Genomic DNA, 25085 nt, shown 5'->3' with positions numbered 1-25085 from the left:
ACATGAGACATTGAAATGTGAAAGATGTTTTTTTTTTAATAGATTTCAATATTGTTGAAGGTGTTATAGTATGAGAATATATATATATATAATTTTCCAAATCACACGTGATAATAACTTTTCAATTCTCACATGATAATTATTCTCTAAATTTATGATCCGGTAGAAAAAAAAATCATTGATCAGGAAAGACATAAAAATATTTCGTGATGAATAATATAGTCAACAATAATTTTGATATGATATACTTTTAAAATTGATGGTGCTTATCAATTATTGCACATAATTTTAATCACAATTGATATACTTGTCATAATGGTTAGAAATATTGCTTTGCACTGCAGGGTTGTGGGTTCGAATCCTAGTCAAAACAAAATTAGAGTTTATGATTTGCTTGTGTATACAAACTTATAATATAAAAGATTTCCCTCTACTATAATTTTTGAATTTGACCAAATTAAGAAGATTTTGTATTATGAAGAAAAATAAACCTTCCAAAATCCACTTCTCTCAAACTCCTCCATTTCTTCCACTTCTTCCTTTTATTCATGGGTCTCTAATAAGAGTTTTTTTCTTTTTCTCCATATCATTATTTATTTGTGGCATCGGCGGATTAAGGGTTTCATGGACCTATTCTTTATCAGTCGATAAGTTTTTTTTAGATTTTTTCATGAAACAAAAGTTGACTTTGTTTTGAAATTTTTTGGGTAAATAAGTTTAAGTCTCGTGAATTTTGGAGATTTATATAAGTGGAGACATTTTTAACATTGAAGATCGTTTTGTCACTTAAACATATGGTTTAAATATACATCTATGAGTCTTTTAAGTTAAACTTTTGTAATATATTGGTCATTTAACTTCTTAAAGTATCAAATTATTCCTTTATGTTTGTAAATTGTTAACCTTTTAATAATTTTCCATTATAAATAATGTATATGTGATCGTTAACTAAGTGACATGATATGGACTTTACAAAAATTGTATTCATTACAAGACTAAGGATCCTGCACCCTACCTCCCTAATTTTTAAGCACGACAAACTTAAAAGTTGATATTTAATTTATTCTTGTTAACAAAATTTAAACTTTTGTAACAAAGTTTCTATAATGTACTAATCATAGTCGTGGAAAAAAATTTAAAATTTTGAATGATATACATGAGGTGACTTAAGAAGGGACCTAAAGTATGAAGAAAATATTTAAGAGACCAAAAATTGCTAAAAAAAATTATATTGACTACAAATGAAATTTGAGATGTTTATAGGGATAAAAAAACTTATTTAACCCTATATTTTACTATCAACAATTAAAAAAATCTCTATTAACAAAAATAAATAAACACCAAGTAATTATTCATTGGATTAACCCACTTGGGTTGGTACATTGGTATTGGCTTGGGACCTGGGAGTGTGCTCCTCTTGAGGTCTGAGTTTCGATTCTCTCTGGTGTTAATTTGAGTGGACTAATTTAACTTCTTCAAAAAAATTATTCATTGGATTAAAAAAAATAACATCCAATGGATCTCTAAAATATATAGGATATAATGAATTCATCCATATTTTTAAATGTATGGATTGAATCCAATTTATCGACAAGTTTTTTTACTTGTTGTGGATGGATTGGACGACTATTTAGTTGGATGAATGGTGTGATTGATGGATTAAATTGCTAATCCCTACTAATAAATACCTAAAGCAGGGAATATGGACTAATTAAGGTCCGCAAACCGATCCATATAACCGGCCCACAGCCCAGCTCACACGGCTTAAGACCAATTTATTTTGTTCCCTTTATACTATTTTATTTTAGACTTTGTGGGTTGAACCATTAAGACCGTGGGTTATACGGGTTCACGGATTGACCCGTGTGATCCATCTATTTGAGAAGAAGTTTGATATCGAATATGAGTTGGCATGTACATTAGTTTATAAGTGGAGATAATTTTTACTTACAAACTAATTTTAAAGAGTTGAATTAAGTCTAACACCCTATTCTCACCTTATTACAAACACGCAACAAATTTTATTGAAATACAATAAGGGCTCGTTTGGTGCGCAGGATAGGATAGTGATAGGATAGGAAATAAAACAGGATAAGGATAGGATATGATATCAGCAGGATAACAGTTATCCTCAGTTATCCTATCTTGTGTTTGGCGCACACAGGATAACAAACATGATAACTATTATATCATGTTTTTAATACATACTTGCTCATAATAATTAGTTTACTTTAAAATATTGTAATTTTAGTATAATTTTGATTTTTTTTTTATTATGTAAATTACAAAATTACCCTTGTGAGAAAATCACATGTATATTTAAAAATTAATTATTTTATTATTTATATTTTATTAATTTTCATTTTTTTTATTTTAAAATATATTTTATAGAATAAATCAGTAAAAAAAAAATAAAAATTATCCTATCCTGCTGGTAACCCAGCTCAAATTCAGGATAAGAATTTTAACTAGAGAGACAGGATAGGATAAGCTACAGGATTAACTTATCATATCCTGCTGTGTCACCAAACACTGGACTGAAACAAGATATGATACAGTTATCCTATCCTGTCTCTTATCCTGTGCACCAAACATGCCCTAAAGAAGCTTCTATGTTTGAGTTGGGTTATTTACGTTTTATTTTCAAGCCCTTGTGTAAGCTAATCGTCACCGTCGGAAAGTCATGGAAAAATCATATTTTTGATAGTTTTTTTTCCCTTTTCAAAGGCTTTTGTCCCTTAGAAACTAACGTTTTTCTTTTGGTGTGATATCATCAAGAATACATTGAACCCAACTAGTGGAAATTTGTAAGATTCTTATAGATTTGCCCAAATAATTAATGACTAACTCAACGTCAATCACGCAAACATGTTTGAGATAACAAGCATTCACCACACACATCATTGTGGACCTTTATTCCACTTGATCACACCATTTCTCTACTCCCTTCTTTCTTATTTAGCTGTAAAATGTGGATTTGTATCGATCTTAGTTGTTAATCCACCAATTGATATTATTGACTGCACTTAATAAATTAAGATGAATGTAGTAGATTGCACATCATCAATCTACCACCAGTGAGAATTCAAACCCGTAAAATGTAAACTTGTTTACCTTTTTCTATAGTACTAGTGTACTTGAAGATATAGTTAACAATAGACATTAAGAGAGGTTTTTTTTGCCATCCTACCACATTCTCTCACATTCTCTTACTAATTTCTTATTTTACTCTTTTGTTACTTAAATAATGGATTCCGTAGCGGATATAATCCACTACTTAATAGCGGACAAAGGGTATAAAAGAAATTGGTAGATAACAAAAAGAAGTTCTACTCTAAGAATATAATATGGTGCAATTTAAATAGACTAAATCACCCTTAACCCAATTATAGCTAAAGATCCATTATATAATATTGTCTAACACACATTTCCTAATAAAAGATGTAACTTTGTATATAAATGTATGATTATTATAATTATAAATATTAAAAACAACTTTTTGAAAATGATTGCTGAAAAGTATATAACCCAAGTTTCAACCTTTTATTTTATATTAGAGCTTGTTTTTATCTTTAGTTCGTGATGTCGATTTGTGAATTGTTCTCTTAATATTATCAAAAAAATTGTCCTCTTAATTATTCTCTAGATAGAGTATACCCACACAAAAATTATATTTGGTTAGAGTTTTTTGAAAAAATTATCTATAGCTAGAGAATTTAGATAATATTATTTTCAAAAAATACTTCATACGTCTTAAAATATAAAATCTCTTTAATAAAAACACAAAAATTAAAAACAAGTTACTTTTGCATTATATTTGCCAATAATGTATATTCTGTTTCTAAAATTACAATTCAATTATTAAGAGAGAAATAGTGATATTTTATTTCTCTTCATTTAATTAAAGGTATTTTAATAGTAAAAATTTAATTAATCCAGTTTGAATTTTAAAAAGGGTCTTATAAATTATGACAACAAAATTTAAAAAAATGTTTATCCACTCTAAAACACTTTTAAATGATATTAATTGTTTATCCACTCTACTTTATGCTGGAATAGGTAGAGTTTGTTGAGGTGTCGTGTTGGATCTCGATGGATCAGGAGGATTGGAGACCCTCTTGTTGTTTTGTCATACATGTAGTTGATCCTTGTCTCTGTTTATATTAAGGGGTATTCTTCTTCTCGTTGTGGTGATTTTGAGGGGTTATAGTTCATTGGTGTTTTCTTGTAATTTTATTTGTCTTTTTTTTTTTTGTTTTTTGAAGTGTACTTCGCTACTTCTGATACCTCTTTGTTGTTCAAAACATTCTCTTGTACTATTTTTATTTTAATATATAATATATAATATATTTGCCATTAAAAAAATATAGTAATTGTTTTAGCTCTTTCATTTAATTTTTGTGTAAATATTCAATATAAGACAAGATTACATCAAGAAAGAATCATAATTGATTTTAAATGACAACCTCTTATAAATTTTAAAATTAATCACAACAAAATCCATGCCAAAAGGGGTCAGATCTACTTGCAGAGAGATTAACGTATATGTTCAAGCTAGATTACAAACTTATCAAGCATTTAAAGCCAAAAAGCATATACCCTTTTGTTTTATGTGCCCAAACCACCATCACTTGATACACGTATAGGTACTTTTAAAATTTATTTTATAGGATTCTCGTGGTTATATGTATAAATTATTTAAATTTGTGGCAAATAATATTGACCATCTTTCTAATAAAAACAGAAGAAAACAAAAACATTATATAAATAAAAAAATGTAGATATTTCCTCACGCTCAAAATTTTTATAGTAGTACTATTTATGAATATGAAGCCCACATAAAAGCATTCCTCCTCTATAAACTCGAAATATGAATATAAATTATAACTTGCGTAATGTAACTTATCATATGTCATGCGTATATAATGTCACACTTCTCTATACTATATGAAATTATAATTATATATTCCCACCAAACATACCATGCTTTTAGCTCTTGATTCGATCCTTGTCTCTTTTCCGTTGAAATTTTCACAACAAACAATCTCTCACATCATCTACTTAATCTGATCCATGTGTGTTACAAATTATATATTAAGCTATATATCCCCTCCCCATCACCAAGCTTATGCATAAATTTCTACCTCTCTTATATAAACCCCTCACATATACATATTTTGTAACTCACACACACATCAAATATTTTGGTGCCTATTTCACTCACATATATATCACTAATGGCCAATGTTGATTTTCTTGAAAATTCCATTACTACCCCTACCTCCAATACTCTAAAGCTCTTTGGCATTACCATTCAAGAAGAAGCTTGTTTGATAAATCAATCTCTACCACTAATATCATCACAATCAGAATCATCTGAGCCTTTGAATGAGAGAAAATTATATGAGTGCCAATATTGTTGTAGAGAATTTGCAAATTCGCAGGCATTAGGAGGACACCAAAACGCGCACAAGAAAGAAAGACAACTTTTGAAACGTGCTCAAATGCAAGCTGCTCGTCGGTTTGTTCCTTCGCATTTTCATAACACATTCAGGTCGCAGCCGCTGCCGCAACATCATTTCCTTGCTGGTGGTGTACCATCTCAGGTACCTTCATCATCGTGGCTATACACGACGCATGCCACAGGTTCAGGAGCTTTTTTAGCTCCGGTAGCTGCGTTTGATGGGAGCACTCATTACCATAGTTCTAAATTTCATGGATTCAACGGTGGTGATTGTAGTGAACAAGGGTTCGGTTTAAATTTGCATCTTGGCCTATGAAATGTGAAACTGCCCACTTTGAGTTGTATGCGAATGTATAAATTTTAATATTGAAGTGGTTATTTTATTTATAATTGTTGGGAATTTAAATTTAATTTTTAATGCTTTTATATAAAAATACTCATAATTATAAACAAATTTAACTGTATTGAAACCGTATATAAATTACAGCGGCAAAAAATGATGTTCCACATAACATTCAAGGTGTGGTCGGGTACTAAATATGAGTATCACATTCGATTTTAACATTAACACAAATTTTCTTATCATATTGACTTTGGTATATTTTGCAAACACTTTTTTTTTTTTTAACGGGTTATGTTGGTATGTATAAAAGAGATGAGAGGTGATGGAATCTACTTTCAATTTGTGAGAGGTGATGAAAATTGAGTAGATCCTCTGTTGGTTGAGTGTGATAGAAATAATTTGAGCATACTTAAAATACTTTAAGAAGGAGCGTGTAAATAATAAAAAGAAGGTGTTGGTAATGTTATTTGTCCAAATTGAGGAGTTTGGATATATCAGCCCGTTTTTCTCACTGTTTTTTCCATTGGGCTTGACCCGTTTCAATCCAATATGATTTATTTTTATCACTCTATGAAATTACTAAAATACCCTCATCCGCTCCTTAAATTACAAATTCTACTTAGGAGGGTGTTTTTCTCTCAAAAATCTCACTTTTATAACATCTGCTGCTTAAGTACGGGATTATAATAAAAAAATGTTAGGGGGTGTTTTTTTTTTTCAAATTTCACATTTTTATATCATCCGCTACTTAAATAGATAACTGATAAAAATCTTAGTAGTGTATTTTTTTATTAAAATTTCTCGTTTTAATAACGTCCGCTGAGGCGTAGTTAATAGGATGAGTGGATGACAAAAGTAAATGTCAAACAAAGATTTTTGTGAGCACCAAAAAAAGAAAAATTGACACTAAACTAAAACAAAAGAAAAATCTTCTACTTCCATCCAAAAAATCTTCTCTTTTCTTATTGACACAAAAAAAAAAACACTTCTCTTTCTCTTCTCCACTCACTCAAATACTGTACCTGCTAAGAAGATTGTGTTTTTTTCATTCATATTTTTCGGTTAATGCTCACTCTGTAAGTGTTTCTTAATAATAATCCTACGCACCCCTCTTTCTATTACACAAAATGATGTTTTGCTCTTAATTATACTGTGTGTTATGTTTCTTAATCATTTCTATATATTTTTCAACAGATAAATGTTGCATCTTGCATCTTCCCCAACCTTATCTTTAACATATCCCAGGAAGAATCTTCATCATCCTCGTTTTTCAACAAAGCTTTCAGTTAAAACATCATTTTCTGTTCGTTGTTCTGTGCCACACACAAATAATGAAGATAAAGTTGAATATACTCCTTGGCTCATTGTTGGCTTGGGTAACCCTGGAAATAAATACCATGGCACTAGACACAATGTAATTATTATCCGATTTTTTAGTTATCGGTGTGTGTTTGGTTTTGTGGTGATTGATTCTGGCTAAAAGTGAGTTGAACCATAAATTTTAGTGTGAAAATCAATTTTAGAATTAAAAGCTCGAATTTCTAGCTTCGAGTTAGAATTAATTCTGGAGGCAAAATCAATTTTGCTCGAGAGCAACCAAACTTGTCAAAATTGATTATACATCTCTAGAATCAATATTGACTCCTCCAAAAGTTGAACCAAACATGCACACAATGTGTTTGAATCAATGTTCTTCTATTTGTAGTGATTCATATCTTATGGATTTTTTATCTGTTAGGTTGGATTTGAAATAATTGATAGTCTTTCTCAAACAGAAGGTATTCTGATGAATACAATACAGTCAAAAGCCTTGATTGGAATAGGTGCATCATCTTCTACCATTGATTCTAATTGTATTTACTATATCCTACCTCTGTATCGTTAATTGAAACATTGATTTGTAATTGATTATATGATATGTACAGGTTCTATAGGAGAAGTACCGATTTTATTGGCAAAACCTCAAACATACATGAATTTTAGTGGCGAATCGGTTAGTTTTCGTCATGCATAATAGCTAGATTTTTCATGTATAATACAAACATACACACTGAAATTGGTCCTGGATGAACTATCTGATTCAGTGCTTAATACTTATAGTTATTTTCGTATGCTTATTTGTGCTTACTGTGATTCGTCGCTTTGAATGTTACCTTTCTGTTACTGACTTATCTCAGTTTTAATATTCTTAAAGGTTGGACCACTTGCTGCATATTATCGAGTGCCATTGCGTCATATTCTACTAGTATGTATTTCTTACTTTGATCCTGGTTAGTTACAGTTTGCAAATTTGTTGAATTTTTCCTTTGGTCTTAAGTCTGCGTGAATTCTTATGTAGGTATATGATGAAACTAGCCTTCCAAATGGTGTTTTAAAGCTAGAACCTAAAGGTGGACATGGCCATCACAACGGGTAATGCTTGATTGTTAGTTGTATTTCTGTCATAACATGCTCATTAAGATATTTTAACGCCCATAACGAAATATGATTTCAACAATAGGTATTGATAGTCTAGCAAATCCGAACTTTTTACTTCATGAATGGTGAGATGGTGAATAGAATTTCTATAATCTTATCAGTGTAAGACATTGATGAACTAAGACATCCAACGTAAGGGTTGGGCTTCTAGGATGCATCAATTGTGTCATAGTAGAATTCTCTTGTCTGAATTTTAACCTGATTGAGTCTCCATAATGTCCGCAAGGCCTAGCTTAACTGGCAATGCCAATATTGCTAGGCTGTACACCTTCACCCGGATTCGAACCCTAGACCTCCCGGTGTAAGACATGCAAAGTAAGGATTGGGCTTCTAGGGTGCATCAATTGTGTCATAGTAGAATTCTCTTGTCTGAATTTTAACCTGGTTGAGTCTCCATAATGTCTGTAAGGCCTAGCTCAGCTAGCAATGCCAATATTGCTAGGATGTACACCTTCACCCAGATTCGAACCCTAGACCTCGCGGTGTAAGACATGCAAACTAAGGATTGGGCTTCTAGGATGCATCAATTGTGTCATAGTAGAACTCTCTTGTCTGAATTTTAACCTGATTGAGTCTCCATAATGTCCGTAAGGCCTAGCTCAACTGGCAATGCCAATATTGCTAGGATGTACAGCTTCACCCGGGTTCGAACCCTGGACCTCGCAGTTGTGTGTATGAGTTTCAATGTTACTTTGTCTACAGACCAAAAAAAACATGACTCCATAATATTTAAACCAGGATAATTGTTTTAATCTTGCTATAGGTAACATTTAGCATTGTATCTTAACTTTTTATAACTTTTTCTTCAATTCATTTTACCCAAAATTGTAAACATTATTTTCTTGACTTATTTAAGAACCAGCATTACATTTCTCTGTAATGCCTTTGGAAACTTTCAATTCTATAACTGGTGTTAACAATCATAAGATTATTGCAGATTGAAAAATGTGATAGGCCATTTGGATGGTTCTCGGGATTTTCCTCGACTTGCAATTGGTTAGTTTCTTGTCTACTTTCACTTTGCAAGTTTATAATCTTCGTCTGGCCTCTTCAGTAGTTTAGCTGAGTATATTTCAAAACTATGTAGGAATCGGAAATCCTCCTGGAACTATGGATTTAAGAGCATTTCTTCTACAAAAGTTCAGTTCGGTGGAAAGAAAGCAGGTTATACCTTCTAGTCTTCTACCAATCATAAATTGGTTTAGTTCTTCTATCATTGCATTGCATAGAATAGAGTTTTTCTGCTTATGCTAGTTGTGAAATGCTTAACAGTTACAGTCTACATGATTATGATAAGTGCAATTTGGGATGTATTTTAACTGTGGAACTTAATTTCACTAATAGATGGATCGTAACAAATTTTACTAAAATTACATAATTGCAGAATATATCGAAAAAAATTAGAAGTTAAACAATGTGAATATTTAGACAGTTGGTGTGACCTACAAAAGCAATAGGAGTAACAAACATGAAACCTGTGACACTGGGATTATAGAATATTACAAATTATGTACCTTTTTTTTTCGTATTTGAAATTTGATATGAACACTGTTTTCTTTTTTGTTGCCTCTTTTATGGCAGGTTGATGAGTCACTGGAGCAAGGAGTTCAAGCTGTTAGGACCTTAGTGCTCAATGGATTTAACCAACATATCAATAGATTCAATTTAGGACAAAAATACAAGTACAATAAAGTTTAATGTTTCTCAAATGTACCACTAATTTATGGTTATAGATGAAATCGATGGTTGCCTCATTGTGTGTCTGTGTGTAAAAAACATGGCCTGATCTGTTTATTCGTGCAATGCTCGCTCTCGTTCACATGGCTCTAGCAGATAATTGCTTCATGGTGAGAAAATTTAGCAGTTAGTACTAATTTACGAAATTGGTACCGTATGTGGAAAGGTAACTTTTGCTCTTTCGCTTCGTGTAAAATGAGTACATACTGAAAGGCCTGATGCAATGTTGGAGTGTATAAACTAAATGTATAAATACAGAGGAGGCAGAGCAAAATAATAGAGTGTGAACAAGGGAGTCCTAAACGAAACAACATGGTATAGAGCTCATCAAGTTTGATGATTTTTTATTTTAAATATCTTTGATTTAAAAATGCAAAATAAGTAATTTTTAGTCAAAAAAATCGATGGGAGACTATCAATTGCAATATGGGACAAACTTAGGGGGCTAAAATTGAGCAATTACAATTTGGGGAGCTAAAATCAAGCAATTGTGAAACTTAAGGGGTTGAAATCAAACAATTGAAACTTGGGGGGTCTAAACTACATTTAAGCCTTTTTAATATGGGTTTTGCTAACGTAGACTACTTGTTTTTTTAGAATGTATGTATTAGCAAGTCATAACTAAAAAGTGGTAACATACACCTTGAGGTGCTTGTTGCTAAAACACTCCTAAAAAATAAGCGGGTATAAGTTAGCAACTCCTATAAGCATTTGTTAGAGAATACACCCACTTGTTTTTTTAGAAGGTATGTTTTAGCAAGTAATAACTAAAAAGTGATTAAATACATCCTAAAGTGTACGTTGTTAATGCACACCTTCATAAAAATGAGCGGGTGTGTTATAGCAAATCTCTTTTAATATATCATTCACATATCAAAAATATATATACCATTCACAATTAAAATGAATAAATTATCAAATTGGTCGGCTTATGTGAGTAACTCGCATTTTATTTGCATTAAATTTTATGAGAATAAGTAAAACTAAATCTTAAAAACGATAAAAGTGAATGACTTTTGCTTATAATTTGAAACAAGAAAAAATGATTTTTTTTTTTTTCCTTATAATATAATATGGGACGGAGGGAGTACAACATTAGGGTAAAAAGCATTTCTCTTTGTACAAAAAAAAAAATAAAACTTCTCTCTTATTTATTAGACCGTTGCAGTATCAACCGTAATTACTGTTTTGTTTTATTTTTTTAAGTAGAAAAAGTGTTGAAAAGTACAAAGAGAATAATGATATGATGAACCAAACACTATAACGGCTCTATTTTCATTTTCATCATCCAATCCAATTCCAAACCCTATTCTTTCTTCTTCTCACTTCTCTGCAACATCATCACATCATGATCTTGGATATGGAAAGAGGACCCAGATACAACGCATACGCTAAATTGAGAGAAACAAAGCTTCAAAACAACTACCTAAGATTACAACAATACCAACAACAACAACAACAAGAACAAGAAAATGTTCTTCAACCAACAAAAATTCCAACCCCACCAACAAAACAAATCAAATTTCATGCTGGTGTTGTTTCTGGGAGAAAAGGGTCTTCTCTTATAGCTCAATCTGTTCCAGATTTCTCTTCTATGTTAAGAAAAGAGAATCGTAAACCACCGACGAATATGTTACCTACTATTTCTTCTACTGCTACATTAACACCTCCATTGAAAAACAAGAACAAAGTTTGTGGTGTTTTGTCAAATTCAAGAGGGAGTAGTAGATCCGCAAATTCTGCTGCAGAGAAGAAAAAGGGTGTTGGTGGTGGTGGTGGTGGTGAGATTCTTATGGCAAGGAAAAGCTATGCCAATTTCGATGAACTTCGGAGTTTTTCTTCGGCTACTGCAAATGCTATCAATGGTGAGAGTACTAGAAATAGCAGAGTTGTTGGGAAGAAAACTGTTCTAAGGTGTAGAGAGTTTTGAGTTCATTCAAATTTGTAGCTTTGAGAATTGAGAAGCTTTGGTGATGCCTTCAATTTTTTAAAATTTTTTTTAGATTTTTTCTGGTTCAATTTGCAATTTTTTTGCAGTAGAAAAGTGCAAGTTTAAAGGTATCTAGTGTGATTTGAGTATTGGTCACTGAGACATTATTGTAAGAAGAAGAATAGTGTTCTCATACTCCATTGATTCCTCTGTTTCTGTTGATTGGGATGGATGGACATTGTTTGTTGTATTTTGAATGAAATAAATCATTTTTTTGTTTCAGTATTTCTAATTGGTAAAGACTTTGTATTAATTGAAGTGTGTTATTGGAAAGAAACTCAAATTCTTACATTAATTAATCATATTTATTTCACATTTATAAAAGTTAAGACCTACATTATTTATTGGCGAACTAGTTAAGAATTTTATAGAACTTAAAAAGTCACGTCAATTTTGTCGCTTAAAACGTTGTAAGTTTATTCACAAATTTATCATTTACAGTTTTATAGAAGTTGAATTTGTGTTATTTATGATCTATACTACCAATTTGAATAAATGAAAGGTTTTTTTTAGTATATCAAAAAGAACTTAAAAATCTAAACAATTTTATCTTAAAAGTCAATTTTGCAGACTTTAAGCCTGAAAACCTAAGATTAATCAAAACTTGAATACATTTGCAAAATATATGGACAATGCTTGTGCTCGTTTGAGATTTATGTTGTTTAAAATGAGATTTCAAGGTGGAATTCATTTTAATCACTTTTCTGTCTTAAACATGTAATTTTTTTGTTTCAAAGTAAATGCTGAAACAACAAACTTGCTAATGATTATTTGTAGGCTAATTTGCAAAAATAAAGCATATAATAACAAAAGGGTCATGCTAAACAGTGCCCCTGGGGCACTAGTTAAGCATACTAAAAAAGGAAACAAATGATAAAGTTAATGATGAGAGAGAATAACTTTTCACATCATTAAAACATTGAATGCACAATTTACGAGATAAAATTTCTATATTTGTATCCTTAACTAGTGCCCCGGGGGCACTGTTTAGCATTTTCCATAACAAAATAATATTAGAGCAGCAATGTTACTTATTTGTCCATTAATTCAAAGAGATACCATAATCCCATTTGTACAAAAAATACACCATGATTATCAGACCAGTACAGAACAACATCTTATCAGCTGCGTCGAATTTCAAAAGGAATAAGAACTATGCTTGCAACCTACAAGGTCTACAACAACTTCATCAACCAAATTATGAAGAATGTATCCATCAATATCAACACCAGCCTCAAATGCTTCAATATCAAAATCATCCCATTTTCCGAGGGAATGACTCATCTCCCATTCGATTATTTCATCAGGTACCATCTCGGTCATACATGCACACTTCTTCACCTCTCTCTTGACCTCTTCAACCAAATTCTCGGCTTTTATGCATAATGGCAGCTTTGTCCATGCGTTGAAACCAGAGGTAAAATATTGGCAACAATTTGATTCTAGATATTCCACAACACAATCAGAGACAAATCCTTTAAGCATCGTTCTTGATTTGGAATCATCGTAACCGACAAAACTATTAAAATCAGTCCACATAGCATCATCTGTCATAGTGTCCAATTCGTTAAGAAGAAACCGATGAATTAGAAGCTGCGGTATTTCTTCCTCACTGCGTTCATTTGAAATTTGAAGCACTAGTTCAGCATTCAAGAGAACATCCTTCATATTGTTGAAATTGCTTCTAGTGAATTGTGTCCCGAAAGAATATAAACATTGCAATGCCATAGGAATTTGGTTGATAATAACAGCTAGTATCTTGCTTATACTTCCTTTATTGAAGGATGCTGCAGAATCTAGAAGTTCATCATCATGCTCCGATTGTTCTGGCTGACTATATGAGAAATTCATTGAATCGGGGTGAAAACCACGCCCTGGAATAAATCAAGGATCACAGAAGGATTAAATAAATTGAAATTAAGAATCACTTTTATATTATCGCAAATTTGTCAAGTTCAAATTTACCTGAGCTCTCGTCAAGACTACTAGAAGAAAACGAAGCTTCCAGAACAGATCCAGGGCTGAGATGATTACCACTGCAAGAGGTTCCTAACAAGTTTTCTTGCTTCGCTCCACACTAATAAGAAAACAAACCAGATATAATGTCAGGTATAATAGTCAGATTTCCAACATTCCACCGATCACAATATAAACTTTCCTATATTTGACACCTATTAGATGTTACACATAACATATATTCATAAATGATTCGAAGACTTGTGGTTCCGAATCAACTAGAATGCAGGGGCATTAAACTTTCGATGTGTCTATGTCTATGTAGTAAACTTATAGCGACACTGATGTCTAATCAATGGGATGAGGTAAAAGCAATAATAAGTTAGGGGGATAACAGGATGCAACGTGACACTATGTTTCAAATATATTAAGTGTGATCCTCCTCCCTCTAATACTGAAATATAAACAGCACCAAAAGCAAAGTTTGCATAAAAACGAGCAAAAAAAATCAGGCAGAAAAACATTTCTTATCGCAGTTTATCAAACACTATTTAAAGCAGGAAATTTAGACTCAAGCACTGTACTGCACATTTTCGACGAAAATGAGCAACTGCTAACTGTCATAGATAAAAGAAAAACGGTCAGAAAATATTCCAAGAAAGCTCAGACAGTATTGATGAAGAAGACTTACAAGGAAACCAGCATCTTCATTATGCATATGACCGTCGTGACAGATCAAATGTTCTGAACTTAGAGCAGATATCAGCTCTTGAAGAATCACGGCACTTGATTTTTGAGGTACGTCGTTTTGTTGAGAAGTTAATTCCTTCAACTTTTCTTCTAGAAAGGCACCTAAACCATCAACTTTCAAGGGTGAAGGTCTTTCGAAGTACTTATTCCTCTCATTGTTGTAATTTATCTTTTCCTCCTCCGTAAGCATTCCCATCTTTTGCTTTAAAGGGGCACTAAATGTGAATGAAACTGCATCATTGTTCCTATTGTGGCTCACCTTAACCGGTTCTCCTCGACCATCTCTATTTTTTACATTGGACACTATCAATGAGGAAGAGTCAAAGTCCCTCCTTTTCCCACTAATTGCATCATGACGAAGATTTCTCTGTTTCAAACCAACTGAATTAGCTGGAGTTGTGCCTTTGAGTGGTGTGACATTTGGTGTCCTTTTCCTCTCTAATGACCTTACATGAGACAAGGACTCATGCTGTCTATTACAAGGTTTTTTCTCTAAATCAAATTTGGAACTATCAACTTTAGTAGGTGACCTCATCCTCGTTTTACCACTTGCGCTTCTATTCAAAGCAACAAAGTCTTTAGTCCCTCTTGCACTGCTCGCACACGATGAAACTCTTTTTACTTGCATACTACACGTTGTAGATCCAGATGAAGAGCTTTCACTACTTAAATTTGGTTCTTGCGTTTTGTGTTTATAGGTAAAAGAAGATGCATCATCCTCTCGGGTCCTTAATGGCTGGCATGATGAACTCCATTTAGCCGGACCTTCGCGGGGCCTTGACATTCTTATGGTAGTCGGTTCATTCCACGACTGTTGTGAATAATTCTTCCCCTCTTCATCGGCAGCATGAGATGAGAACTTTTCCTGACTTCTTAGTAGTACAATATCTCTTTCTTGTCCATGAGAAGGAGTGAATGACTTTCCCTTATATGATGATGCCATCGAGGTAGCAGTGATCGCATCTGAAACGAGCGGTGGAGGAACATCGGGTGGTCCCCTAACCTCTGCCTTGCAGTCAATTACATCAAGCAAATTACCACAATTTTTGCAAGAAGTCTGCCCAATTAAAGGTTTGGATGTGCTGGAAACGTGACAGGATTGATTTTGCATAACCGATGACTTATTTCCAGCATCATCCATTACAATGCTGGTCTTAAGAGGACACGCGGAAGCATGATACATAAGAGTGCCTTTACCTCTACTCCCCTGCAATCCGGGTTCCAAAATTTTGGCAGCTGCTCCTATTAATCTAGAGCTTCGAGAAGCACTTTTTCCGGAACTAATTCTAGGACTCTTTAAAGGAGAAGCAAGTTTTGGATGATGATGATGATTATTGTGGTTATACTTTTTAGCTCGCGACAAAACACTTCTAATATGAAGGGCCTCCGCTCCAAACCTAGTCACCGCCTTTCTCTCACACACTCCGGTTTTCTGAAGCTTCTGAGGTCTTGAATCATGCTTTACAACTCTCATTTCCAAATCATTTCCTTGCCTATCCAACTCACAATCATTACCCAGACACCCTTTCTCATCGCCACAGCTATAATCAGGACACAAAGCTTTCTTCGATTTATCTCGTTGCGAAGCTGGAATAGAATCTAGACCCATCAACCGAGCTACCAAACTCGGAACTCGCATTTCCCTCTTTTGATCTACATCTACACCATAACTCCCATCTTTTGGAAAACCTCCACTATTTTCATTAGCAATCTATAAATCAAAACACATTCACAATAGCCAACAAAAAAATTTAGGCACTAAACATCAAAATACACCAAACTAAAAATTAACAGTCTCTTAAAGCATAATTAAGTCTTACCAAGTGATGTTTGGAATTTGGCATTTTTTCATCTCCCCTAAACTTTTTTGCACGAGCTGATATAAACTCGAAAACAAAGATCAAAACAACATCAATTTCATCATGCCAGTAACAACAAAACAATGCCAAATCATACTATTATATAAGAGAATAGATAAAATTACAAACTAACTAATTAACTAACCAGGAGTGAGAAGTTTCTTGGAGAAGAGCTTTTTCTTAACAAGTCTCTTCTTCCAGTCAATAAGCTGAAAGAAAATGCCAGCACAACCACCAGGTTTTTGAACCTTATCCGTAATAGCCAAATTCTTCACAGAAGAATCACTCATTTTTACAGCACTTTCCAAACACACCCCAAAACAAAAAAACTACTCCAAAAAACCAAAAAGACAAAACCAACTTCTTCAACAATGAATTTCTCTCTACAATGCTTAAAAGTAAAAAAACCTCCACCCCATAACAAAAGAAAAAAAAAAAAAAATTGAAAACCCTTTTACTTATTTACTTAATGAAAATTTTGCAATTGACATTCTCTTACTACCAACCACCTAAAAAAACCATCTTTTTGTTTCAGAAATGTAACCCAGATTCTTACAAAAGCATCCCAAAAACTGGTTCTTTAAGGAAACAAGGTACAATAATGTAATCTAAAACAAACCCTCTGCAGAAACCTCTGTGCTACTCACGACAGCACTGAGGAAAGAAAGCAACCTTTGATGCTACAAAACGATGAGTGACCCCACAAAGCCATAGCCACTTGCAACGTTAAAGAATCATTGAGGAACACTGCAGTGCAGAAAAATGCTCCTCCAACCACAGCTTTTTTGTTGTTCCTGTTTTTGTGTGGCGCGTGCAGGTGTGAGAGAGTGACAGAGAGGTGAGTAGGATAAGGTGAAAGAGACAAAAAGTACACAACCTTCGATCATCTATATGAATTGGTCAACACACGAAATATTTTGATATAAATACATTCTCTGTGTTGGTGTATAATATACTCCATCAGGATTCACATTCTTATATTCTTCAAATAAATAAAGACAAATTAACAACGATGAATTTGTGATAAGAGTTTTGAAAATGTAAATAGTTAGTGAATGGTTTGACTTTTACTCTCTCCATATTTTTTATCTTCGACGAAGTAGTAATTCACTCAAAATAAACTCACATATATAATTGTGAGATATCGGGTTCAAACAACGGGTCACGATGTTTAACCTAATAATTTTGACATATTTTTGTCGGTTGAGCTAAGAATTATGGACTATCTCCATGTTAAAATAAGTGTTGTAGTTTTTTTTTTTTTTTGAAAAAATAAGTGTAGTAGTGATCACTTTATTTTTATTTTTTTTATCATTATATTTGGCTCACTGAACCATCTAATCTGATTCGGAAATCAATTTTTTTATCAAATATTCTACCAAATTTAGCATCAATCACCATTATACTATCGAACAATTGGTGTAGTTGATCACTCTAAAATGTTTTTAAGGTACCATTTAACTAATTAAGCCAAAATATTATCGTTACTATTTTTAGTTATATATTATTAAAAATTATAAAATTTGATATTTACAAAGTATAAATTGAGACAAATCTAATAAATATAGTATTATTCTATGTTAACCACTTAACCTTTATTTTATTTTATCAAATATGTTAACCTTTATGTTTATACTATATTAGTAAAAAAATATCATTAAAGTAGATTATTTGAATGATATACATGATTAAAATATGTCATATGACATTTATTTTGTGACTGGGATAGTAACTTTTAATATTCAATTGAAACAGTATAATTTACTTCGTGGGCTCATAAGTTCCCGGCCAAGATTAGTGAGTGTTAGTTAAACACATATATCATCTTTGAAACTAGTCACAATTAAACAATAATGAAAATTTTGATTATCAAAAAAATAATAATAATAATAATGAAAATTTCATACAAATATTATGGCAATAAAAAAAGACTAAAATATAATGTCATGAAAAAAAAAGACTAACATATATCATCTTTGAAATTAGTCACAATTAAACTAGAACTAGAATGTCATGAAAAAAAAAACTAAAATGTTACCTCAAATTAAGTTAAAACGCTAAAAATATAATTTTATCTTCAAAAAATCAGGCTTAAATAAGTTTAAATATCTTTTGTTTTTAATTCCTATAATTTTTTTTAGTAGGTTTGGGTCCCTTAAATACTTTTTGTCACAATATTTGGTCTTTTACTTTTAAAAAAATGTTAAACAGTGCCCCTGGAGCACTAATTAAGCATACTAATATAGAAGTTTTATCTTGAAACTTGTGCATTTAACACATTAAAAACATAAAAAGACATCTTTTGAACATTAACTTTATTTTTCATTTTACTTTTTTAGTATGTTTAATAAGTGCCTTTAGGACATTGTTTAGCATAACCCTTACTTTTAAGTCAATTCCTATGTATCATTCAAAATTTTAATTTTTTTCCACGATCATATTTAAAATATTACTCCCTCCGTCCCAAAAAAAATGACCCAGTTGACCGAAACACGCATGCCAATGCATAACTTTGGCGACTAATATCTTTAATTGTATAATAGTAAAAATTATAAAAAAAATTGATATTTTGAAAATACTCATCGAGACGAATCTAACAACATCTTATATGTTAATATTTATTTTTATTTATTAGTAGAAAAATATGGTCAAAACAATATATATGAATAGTGCATATATTCAAAATGGGTCATTCTTTTTGGGACGGAGGGAGTATATAAAATTTTCTTGCAAAAGTTTAAATTTTTACGACGAGAGATGAATTAAATATGATTTTTATGTTTTTGGCGCTTAAAAATTCATATTTAATTAATGTTTTGATAAAAAAAAATTCTAAATTTTTCTAGCAGAAATTCTTATAATATTATTAACAATTTTTTTGACGCATAATAATATTATTAACATGAACACAAAAACTCATTAAAAATGTGAGAGTATACATAAATTGACTTAAAAACTGAGACTAAAAACGAAATTTGGGATACAACTCAACCTAACCTCTTCATCACAGCCACCGACACATCCTTATTAATAGATAATGAAAATAATTTGTTAAATCTCATCTTAAGAGACCCTTCCTCCAACCAATTGTTCTTTCAAAATAAAGAAGCATGTTCTTTATTTCTCATCACTCCTAATATTACCATTCACCAATCTACCCATAAATAAGTCATTCATCACTCTTACACTAGTCATCTTTCCACCAAACAGATATCTTAACTCAGTCCCCTAAAATAAAACCATCCTCCACCGGCCTATACTTGGCTACCAACACCTTATACCACAATTCTTCTTTTTCCTCTAACATCTTCCACCACAAATTTTCCTATAAGCAAAATGTTAAACTCTCCAACCTCCGTTCCAAACCACCACTTTTCTTGTCTAAATAAACACATTTTATCCCAATTAACCCAATTAATCTTCCTTGTCTCCTCACTTCCACCCTACCAAAAAATAAATAAATAAATAAATAAGGATTCAATGAAAAAATAATACTTGCGAGAGTTTTGAAGAAGAAAAGAAATAAACATAAGGCGATATAGCAAGACAGATTTAAGAAGAACCAATCGATCATTTAGGAGTACTATAGAAGTAGTATAGGGGCATACTAAGATGAGTTAGGATCCTCTCTCTAAAGGTTACATGTTAAAGATTCTACAAATATTAAAAAAATAAATAAAATAAAATATAAAAAAAACTTAAATGGTCTTTTGGTTTCTGTAAGTTGTGTGTTTTTGTTTTTAGTCACTGTATCTTTTTTTTAGCAATTCATCCCTATATATTAAAATCTTTTCATTTTAGTCCCTAAACTTAAAATCGGTAGGAAAATTCACAGGAAAACCTCTTTTGGTTTTTAGCAATATTTTACTTTAAATAAATAAAATAAAATACACATCTTTAATACAAACTTTCTGTTTTTGATACATTAATATTCTCTTGTAGTTCTCTATATAAAAAAAATTATTTTTTAGATTTAAGGAATGGTTAATGCACATTATTGACAAATTTAATGCAAAAATAATTTTTTTTATTGGTCAATGAGTTCTTATATTTTGGGACGGAGAAAGTAAAAAGTAAAATTTTTCTTATATCAAAGACCAGAGAAAATAAATGCCTTAAGTCTACATGTTAATTTTTTTCTTTCAATTTTTTTTTATTTGGGTAAAAAGGGCAAATTTTGCATCGAAAACAACATTATTCATATTTTAAATATGCAGTTCCAAGTATCTTTAACCGGTGTTCAGAGACACTATTGAACATTTTCCTTGCTTCATAAAAAAAAACATTTTCCTTTTTCTTACTATAGTACTCCCTTCATACCACAATACTATATGTTATTTTGATAATTTTACGCGTATTAAGAAATATAATTAATGTTGTATGAAAAAAAAATTATGAATTAATTTACAAAATTGTTCTTACTTTATGATTAGACAAAAATAAATTGAATAATTAAAAGAAAAAAGAGTAATAAATAGTTAAAAATATAATAAAAAAAATAATATTACATACTTTATTGATAATATAAAGTGACGTATAATTTGATACCGATGAATATCATATTGAAGTTTGTGCAGTCAACGCCTCAAAAATCTAAAAAATGTTATTTTCAATTTTAAAATTTCTTTTTTCGGTTTCCTTAACCAGTGCCCGGGGGGCACCGGTTAGCATGACCCTTTTTTATATTATGGAATGAAGACAAGAAACGAAAAAAGAGGTTCGAGTTTTTGTGTAACGTTGTGCCTACGTTTGTCTGCTGTATTTATTCTGCGCTGTGGGAGCGTCAATTTTCTTCACTTTTCCAATACTCGATGCCTACCATTTGAACTCACGCGCTTTCAAGGGGGAAGTGAGATGAGACCCACTCACTCTACAATAGGGGTGATTATGTAATTCTCTTTTCTTATTCATGGAAACAGCAAAATCACACTGGCCTTAGTTAGATTCGAACGGAATGGTACTACAAACCTTGCAAAAGTAAATTAATCATGCAAAACTTTTTGCTTTCTTTCTGCTTATTACAGTATTATTACATGCCAAAGTTACTTTGTTTAGTTTGCATCAACAAAAAAGTTTGATAATGCCTGCATGATGGGATTGGGAGATGCCATTGTTCCATCTTTTCCGGTTAAACTATTCACTTGTTTTTTTTATAAAACTTGGTGAATAATTGAATAGTAGAAATACATAAGGTACAAAATGTGCATCTATCTATATTATAAAATGCTAGTTTTAAAAACAAATATAAAAAATTTGACTTAAAAAGTTCGTGTATTCAATATTTTTAAAGTTTAACAATTATTCATTTCAATGTGAAATATTGTGCATGCTTAACTAATATTCTTAGGGAACTTGTTAATAAACTCGACCTAATGCTCAAGGTATAAGAACCAAACTAATGATCGGTGGCATTTACAATGCACAAATTGTTAAATTTGTGCATGGATGCACAACTTTATAAGATAATTGTTGACCATTAGATCAAATAAGGAACATATTTTTAGCATGGTCTGTCAGTATCAAATCTAACACCTATCATTCACTTTTCTTCATCTTCTTCTCTCTTCTCCTTCTTTATGTTCATCATCATCTATACATAGAAAAATTCCAGAAAATGAAAAATCTAAATCTAAAATTTTTCATTCCCTTAAACAAAACCCAAAAAACTCGTAAACATAGAAAATAAAAAATGAATGAAATTTTGGATCTTTATGAAGCAAATTCTTGAAAATTAAACCCATGAGAAAACACAATTTATAAATATTGAAATGAAAACCTCATATGGAAGAACTCAAATTGAATCCTCAGACTCATGAAATAATTCTCCTTCCACTGTCTGTGATTTTTCTTTCACAAATTTCGTTTTTCTTTTTTCAGAAATTTAGTTTGATAATATTGAAGTTGTTTATTTTAATAGCAAGGAAGAACCCAGAAGTTGTTTATTGTTGACATATACCGATAAAAAATCTTATAGATCTAAGAAAACTTATGGAAAAGAATTTGGGTTTACTTTCCAGAAATTTCCTTCATAAAACTCCAAAAATTCCTTCATTTTTTTTTTTAATTTTCTTTGTTTTGATTTTTTTGGGTTATGCTCAAAGAATTGAAAATTTCTATTTTGATTTTTTATTTTCGAGATTTTTTTTGAAATTATAAAGGTCATTGAACATGGTTATGAACATCAAGAAGGAAAAGAAAGAAGATGAAGAGGAAGTGAAATAAAATGAGGTGTATGTGGTTTACTGATGGAGTAATTTAACCATAAATAAATTTAGAAATTGGTGTGATGCTGTTTTGGGTGTTTGAGGTTGATGATAATGTGGCATTGGGAGGAAAAAAAATGTTGAGAGAAGTGATTGGTTAGATCTAGTGTGAGAGACACATGATAAGATGTAATGTAACTGCAAGATCCGATTGTTGATCTAAATTTGTGCATGGTGCACAAATTTTAGATTTGTGCATGCTAAATGCGACCGTATCAAGTGAGTTATAAGTAGGGCTGGTTCTGATTTTTTAGAGCACTGCTTGAATATTAAAAATGGATTTCTAAATTATCTTTTACTTAAATTTAAAAAGAATTATCCTCACACGAGTCTCTTAAATTATGAATATCTTAGGAAAAAGAAAAGTGCTAGCAACACACTCTTTAACAAACACACTCTAACACATTCTCTTTTATTGGTTAAAATTTATATGAGTCCCATAAAAGTTATATGGGTCCACTTTTTTTTTATGGGACTCATGTGAATTTCAACCAATAAAAGAGAGTGTGTTGAAGTGTGTTTGTTAAAGAGTGTATTGCTAGCATTATTCTAGGAAAAAATCTATACTCTATTAAATTGTTAAATTGGTCATTATATTTAATTCTTTATTATAAATTAAATCTTTATATCAATATATCTTCTCAATAAAATTGATAATTATAAGCAACTAATACATCAAAGTTATGTAAAAAAAGATTGAATAAATGGAAAAAAAAAATGGATCAAGTCAGACCCATTAGCCCACATGGCTCATACGTATTGGGCCAAACTCATAAATGTGTAGCCCACCAATAACTGGGCCGGGCCAAATTAACCCATATATATTGTCTGGCCCACTGGGCTGGGCCTGGGCAGCCCATTTGACAGCTCCAGCTCACATATGCCATAGAGATAAAGAGAGAGTGTTCATATAACTACTTGCGGTTAGACCATCTCCAATGGTGTAGTACCTATTAGGTACTACCATTGGAGCACAACACATTTTAGTACTTAATAGATATCAATTCTAATATAAGAACTATCTCTCTCTTCTTTTTTTGGGACCCACTTTATTTAATATATTCAAAAAATAAAAAAAATCATAACTTTTAAATTGGCATAAAAATTTAATGTCAACCATATATAGCCGTTGGTAGTCATTGTTTGTTTCTTTTTACCGTTGGAAAAAAAAATACTCTTATCATATAAATAAAAACCAAATTGAAGGATTCTACTCCTCTCAAAATTACCATTTTATTAATTATTTTAAATTATTTTTTAATTATGTAATTCTTAAAATTTGGCAATATTATTTTAAATTAAATTTTGAATTTTAATTATTTTTTCGAATTATAAAAAAAATAGACCATACTAATTTTGTAATTTTATCATTAATTCAATCAATTTATATTATAAAATAGATTATTAAATATATTGTAATGATGCGAAGTTATTGATGGGACCAATTTTAAAACTTTTTAAGAAATGCTCCATTGGAGGGGTTGAGTACCTATTAGGTACTATTATTAAAAAAATAATAAATTGATGATGTGTCCATGTGAGACCATTTAAGTACTAAAAAATGGAGTGCTCCATTGTGGATGCTCTTAGTTTTAAAATAAGTGTTGATCATTCATTAAAAAAAAAAGTGTTGATTTCAGGCCGGCCCAAGGGTCAAATAATTCAAGTAACAGTTTTAGGTCCCAAAATTTTGAGCATAATTAAAAAAAAGTTTCAAAATAATTCAACTAAATGACTCTGTACAGTTTTAAATAAATGCAATTTTAACCATATACAATCCAAATCATGTAAATCTATTAAAACGAGATACATGTAAAAAAAATTTTCTACCCTTCCTTATACCATAATTGGCCACATAGCCCAATCATTTTTCTAACCTACCCATTTAATTTATTATAATTAATCATCTAAATTAACATATTTATATAATCTAAAATAAACACTTATTATATTTAAATAGGATTTTTTTTGCCCCTATAAGAATCTTAAATTTCTTTTTTAGGCCTTATAAATAATTTTAACAAGTTTCGGTCCTCCAAATATTTTCGGTCGTATATGTATCATTTGAAATTTTGTGTTTTTTCCGCAGTCATGTTTATTACATTATAATAAAAGTCTCTCTTGCAAAAGGTTAATTTTCAAATATATGTAGTCGCAACTTTTGGTCTCTACTTTTAAAACAACTCATATGTATTATTCGAAATTTTGAATTTTTTCGACAGACACATTATAAAAATCTCTCACG

At 31.2% G+C, this 25085-nt stretch overlaps 4 protein-coding genes across 4 annotated transcripts; 3 read left to right on the top strand and 1 right to left on the bottom strand.

Moving 5' to 3' along the window:
• Window positions 1–5161: 5161 nt before the first annotated feature.
• Window positions 5162–5844, top strand: LOC123891304 (zinc finger protein 6-like). The gene has a single exon (XM_045941141.1). The coding sequence runs from the start codon at window positions 5238–5240 to the stop codon at window positions 5778–5780; it is 543 nt and encodes a 180-aa protein (XP_045797097.1). The 5' UTR covers window positions 5162–5237; the 3' UTR covers window positions 5781–5844.
• An 888-nt stretch (window positions 5845–6732) lies between these two features.
• On the top strand, window positions 6733–10039 carry LOC123892545 (chloroplastic group IIB intron splicing facilitator CRS2-B, chloroplastic-like). Its single transcript, XM_045942357.1, has 9 exons — window positions 6733–6883; window positions 7002–7221; window positions 7546–7630; window positions 7733–7800; window positions 8002–8052; window positions 8146–8219; window positions 9223–9281; window positions 9373–9449; window positions 9867–10039. The coding sequence occupies exons 2-9, from the start codon at window positions 7006–7008 to the stop codon at window positions 9981–9983; spliced, it is 747 nt and encodes a 248-aa protein (XP_045798313.1). The 5' UTR covers window positions 6733–6883; window positions 7002–7005; the 3' UTR covers window positions 9984–10039.
• Window positions 10040–11204: 1165 nt separating this feature from the next.
• Window positions 11205–12234, top strand: LOC123892546. Its single transcript, XM_045942358.1, has one exon. The coding sequence runs from the start codon at window positions 11371–11373 to the stop codon at window positions 11950–11952; it is 582 nt and encodes a 193-aa protein (XP_045798314.1). The 5' UTR covers window positions 11205–11370; the 3' UTR covers window positions 11953–12234.
• Window positions 12235–13012: 778 nt separating this feature from the next.
• On the bottom strand, window positions 13013–17678 carry LOC123888768. Its single transcript, XM_045937928.1, has 5 exons — window positions 16723–17678; window positions 16539–16594; window positions 14660–16429; window positions 13978–14089; window positions 13013–13886 (listed from the first exon to the last, which is right to left on the bottom strand). Exons 1-5 carry the CDS (start codon window positions 16865–16867, stop codon window positions 13150–13152), a joined length of 2820 nt encoding a protein of 939 aa, XP_045793884.1. The 5' UTR covers window positions 16868–17678; the 3' UTR covers window positions 13013–13149.
• Window positions 17679–25085: the final 7407 nt, after the last annotated feature.

This window comes from Trifolium pratense, linkage group LG6 (genome assembly GCF_020283565.1).
Source record: "Trifolium pratense cultivar HEN17-A07 linkage group LG6, ARS_RC_1.1, whole genome shotgun sequence".
In the NCBI taxonomy this organism is placed as follows: domain Eukaryota; kingdom Viridiplantae; phylum Streptophyta; class Magnoliopsida; order Fabales; family Fabaceae; genus Trifolium; species Trifolium pratense.
The sequence above is the reverse complement of the archived record's forward strand: the minus strand, read 5'-3'. Positions and strand labels throughout refer to the sequence as shown.

What these genes read in the sequence shown, in the direction of transcription:
- LOC123891304 (XM_045941141.1), top strand. Translation starts at nt 5,238, where the DNA reads ATGGCCAATGTTGATTTTCTTGAAAATTCCATTACTACCCCTACCTCC.
- LOC123892545 (XM_045942357.1), top strand. Translation starts at nt 7,006, where the DNA reads ATGTTGCATCTTGCATCTTCCCCAACCTTATCTTTAACATATCCCAGG. An exon ending in CATTGCGTCATATTCTACTA is followed by an intron (nt 8,053 to 8,145) that starts GTATGTATTTCT and finishes ATTCTTATGTAG; the next exon opens with GTATATGATGAAACTAGCCT. An exon ending in TTTTCCTCGACTTGCAATTG is followed by an intron (nt 9,282 to 9,372) that starts GTTAGTTTCTTG and finishes AAAACTATGTAG; the next exon opens with GAATCGGAAATCCTCCTGGA.
- LOC123892546 (XM_045942358.1), top strand. Translation starts at nt 11,371, where the DNA reads ATGATCTTGGATATGGAAAGAGGACCCAGATACAACGCATACGCTAAA.
- LOC123888768 (XM_045937928.1), bottom strand. Translation starts at nt 16,867, where the DNA reads ATGAGTGATTCTTCTGTGAAGAATTTGGCTATTACGGATAAGGTTCAA. An exon ending in CAAATTCCAAACATCACTTG is followed by an intron (nt 16,430 to 16,538) that starts GTAAGACTTAAT and finishes TTTGATTTATAG; the next exon opens with ATTGCTAATGAAAATAGTGG. An exon ending in TAGTCTTGACGAGAGCTCAG is followed by an intron (nt 13,887 to 13,977) that starts GTAAATTTGAAC and finishes GATTTATTCCAG; the next exon opens with GGCGTGGTTTTCACCCCGAT.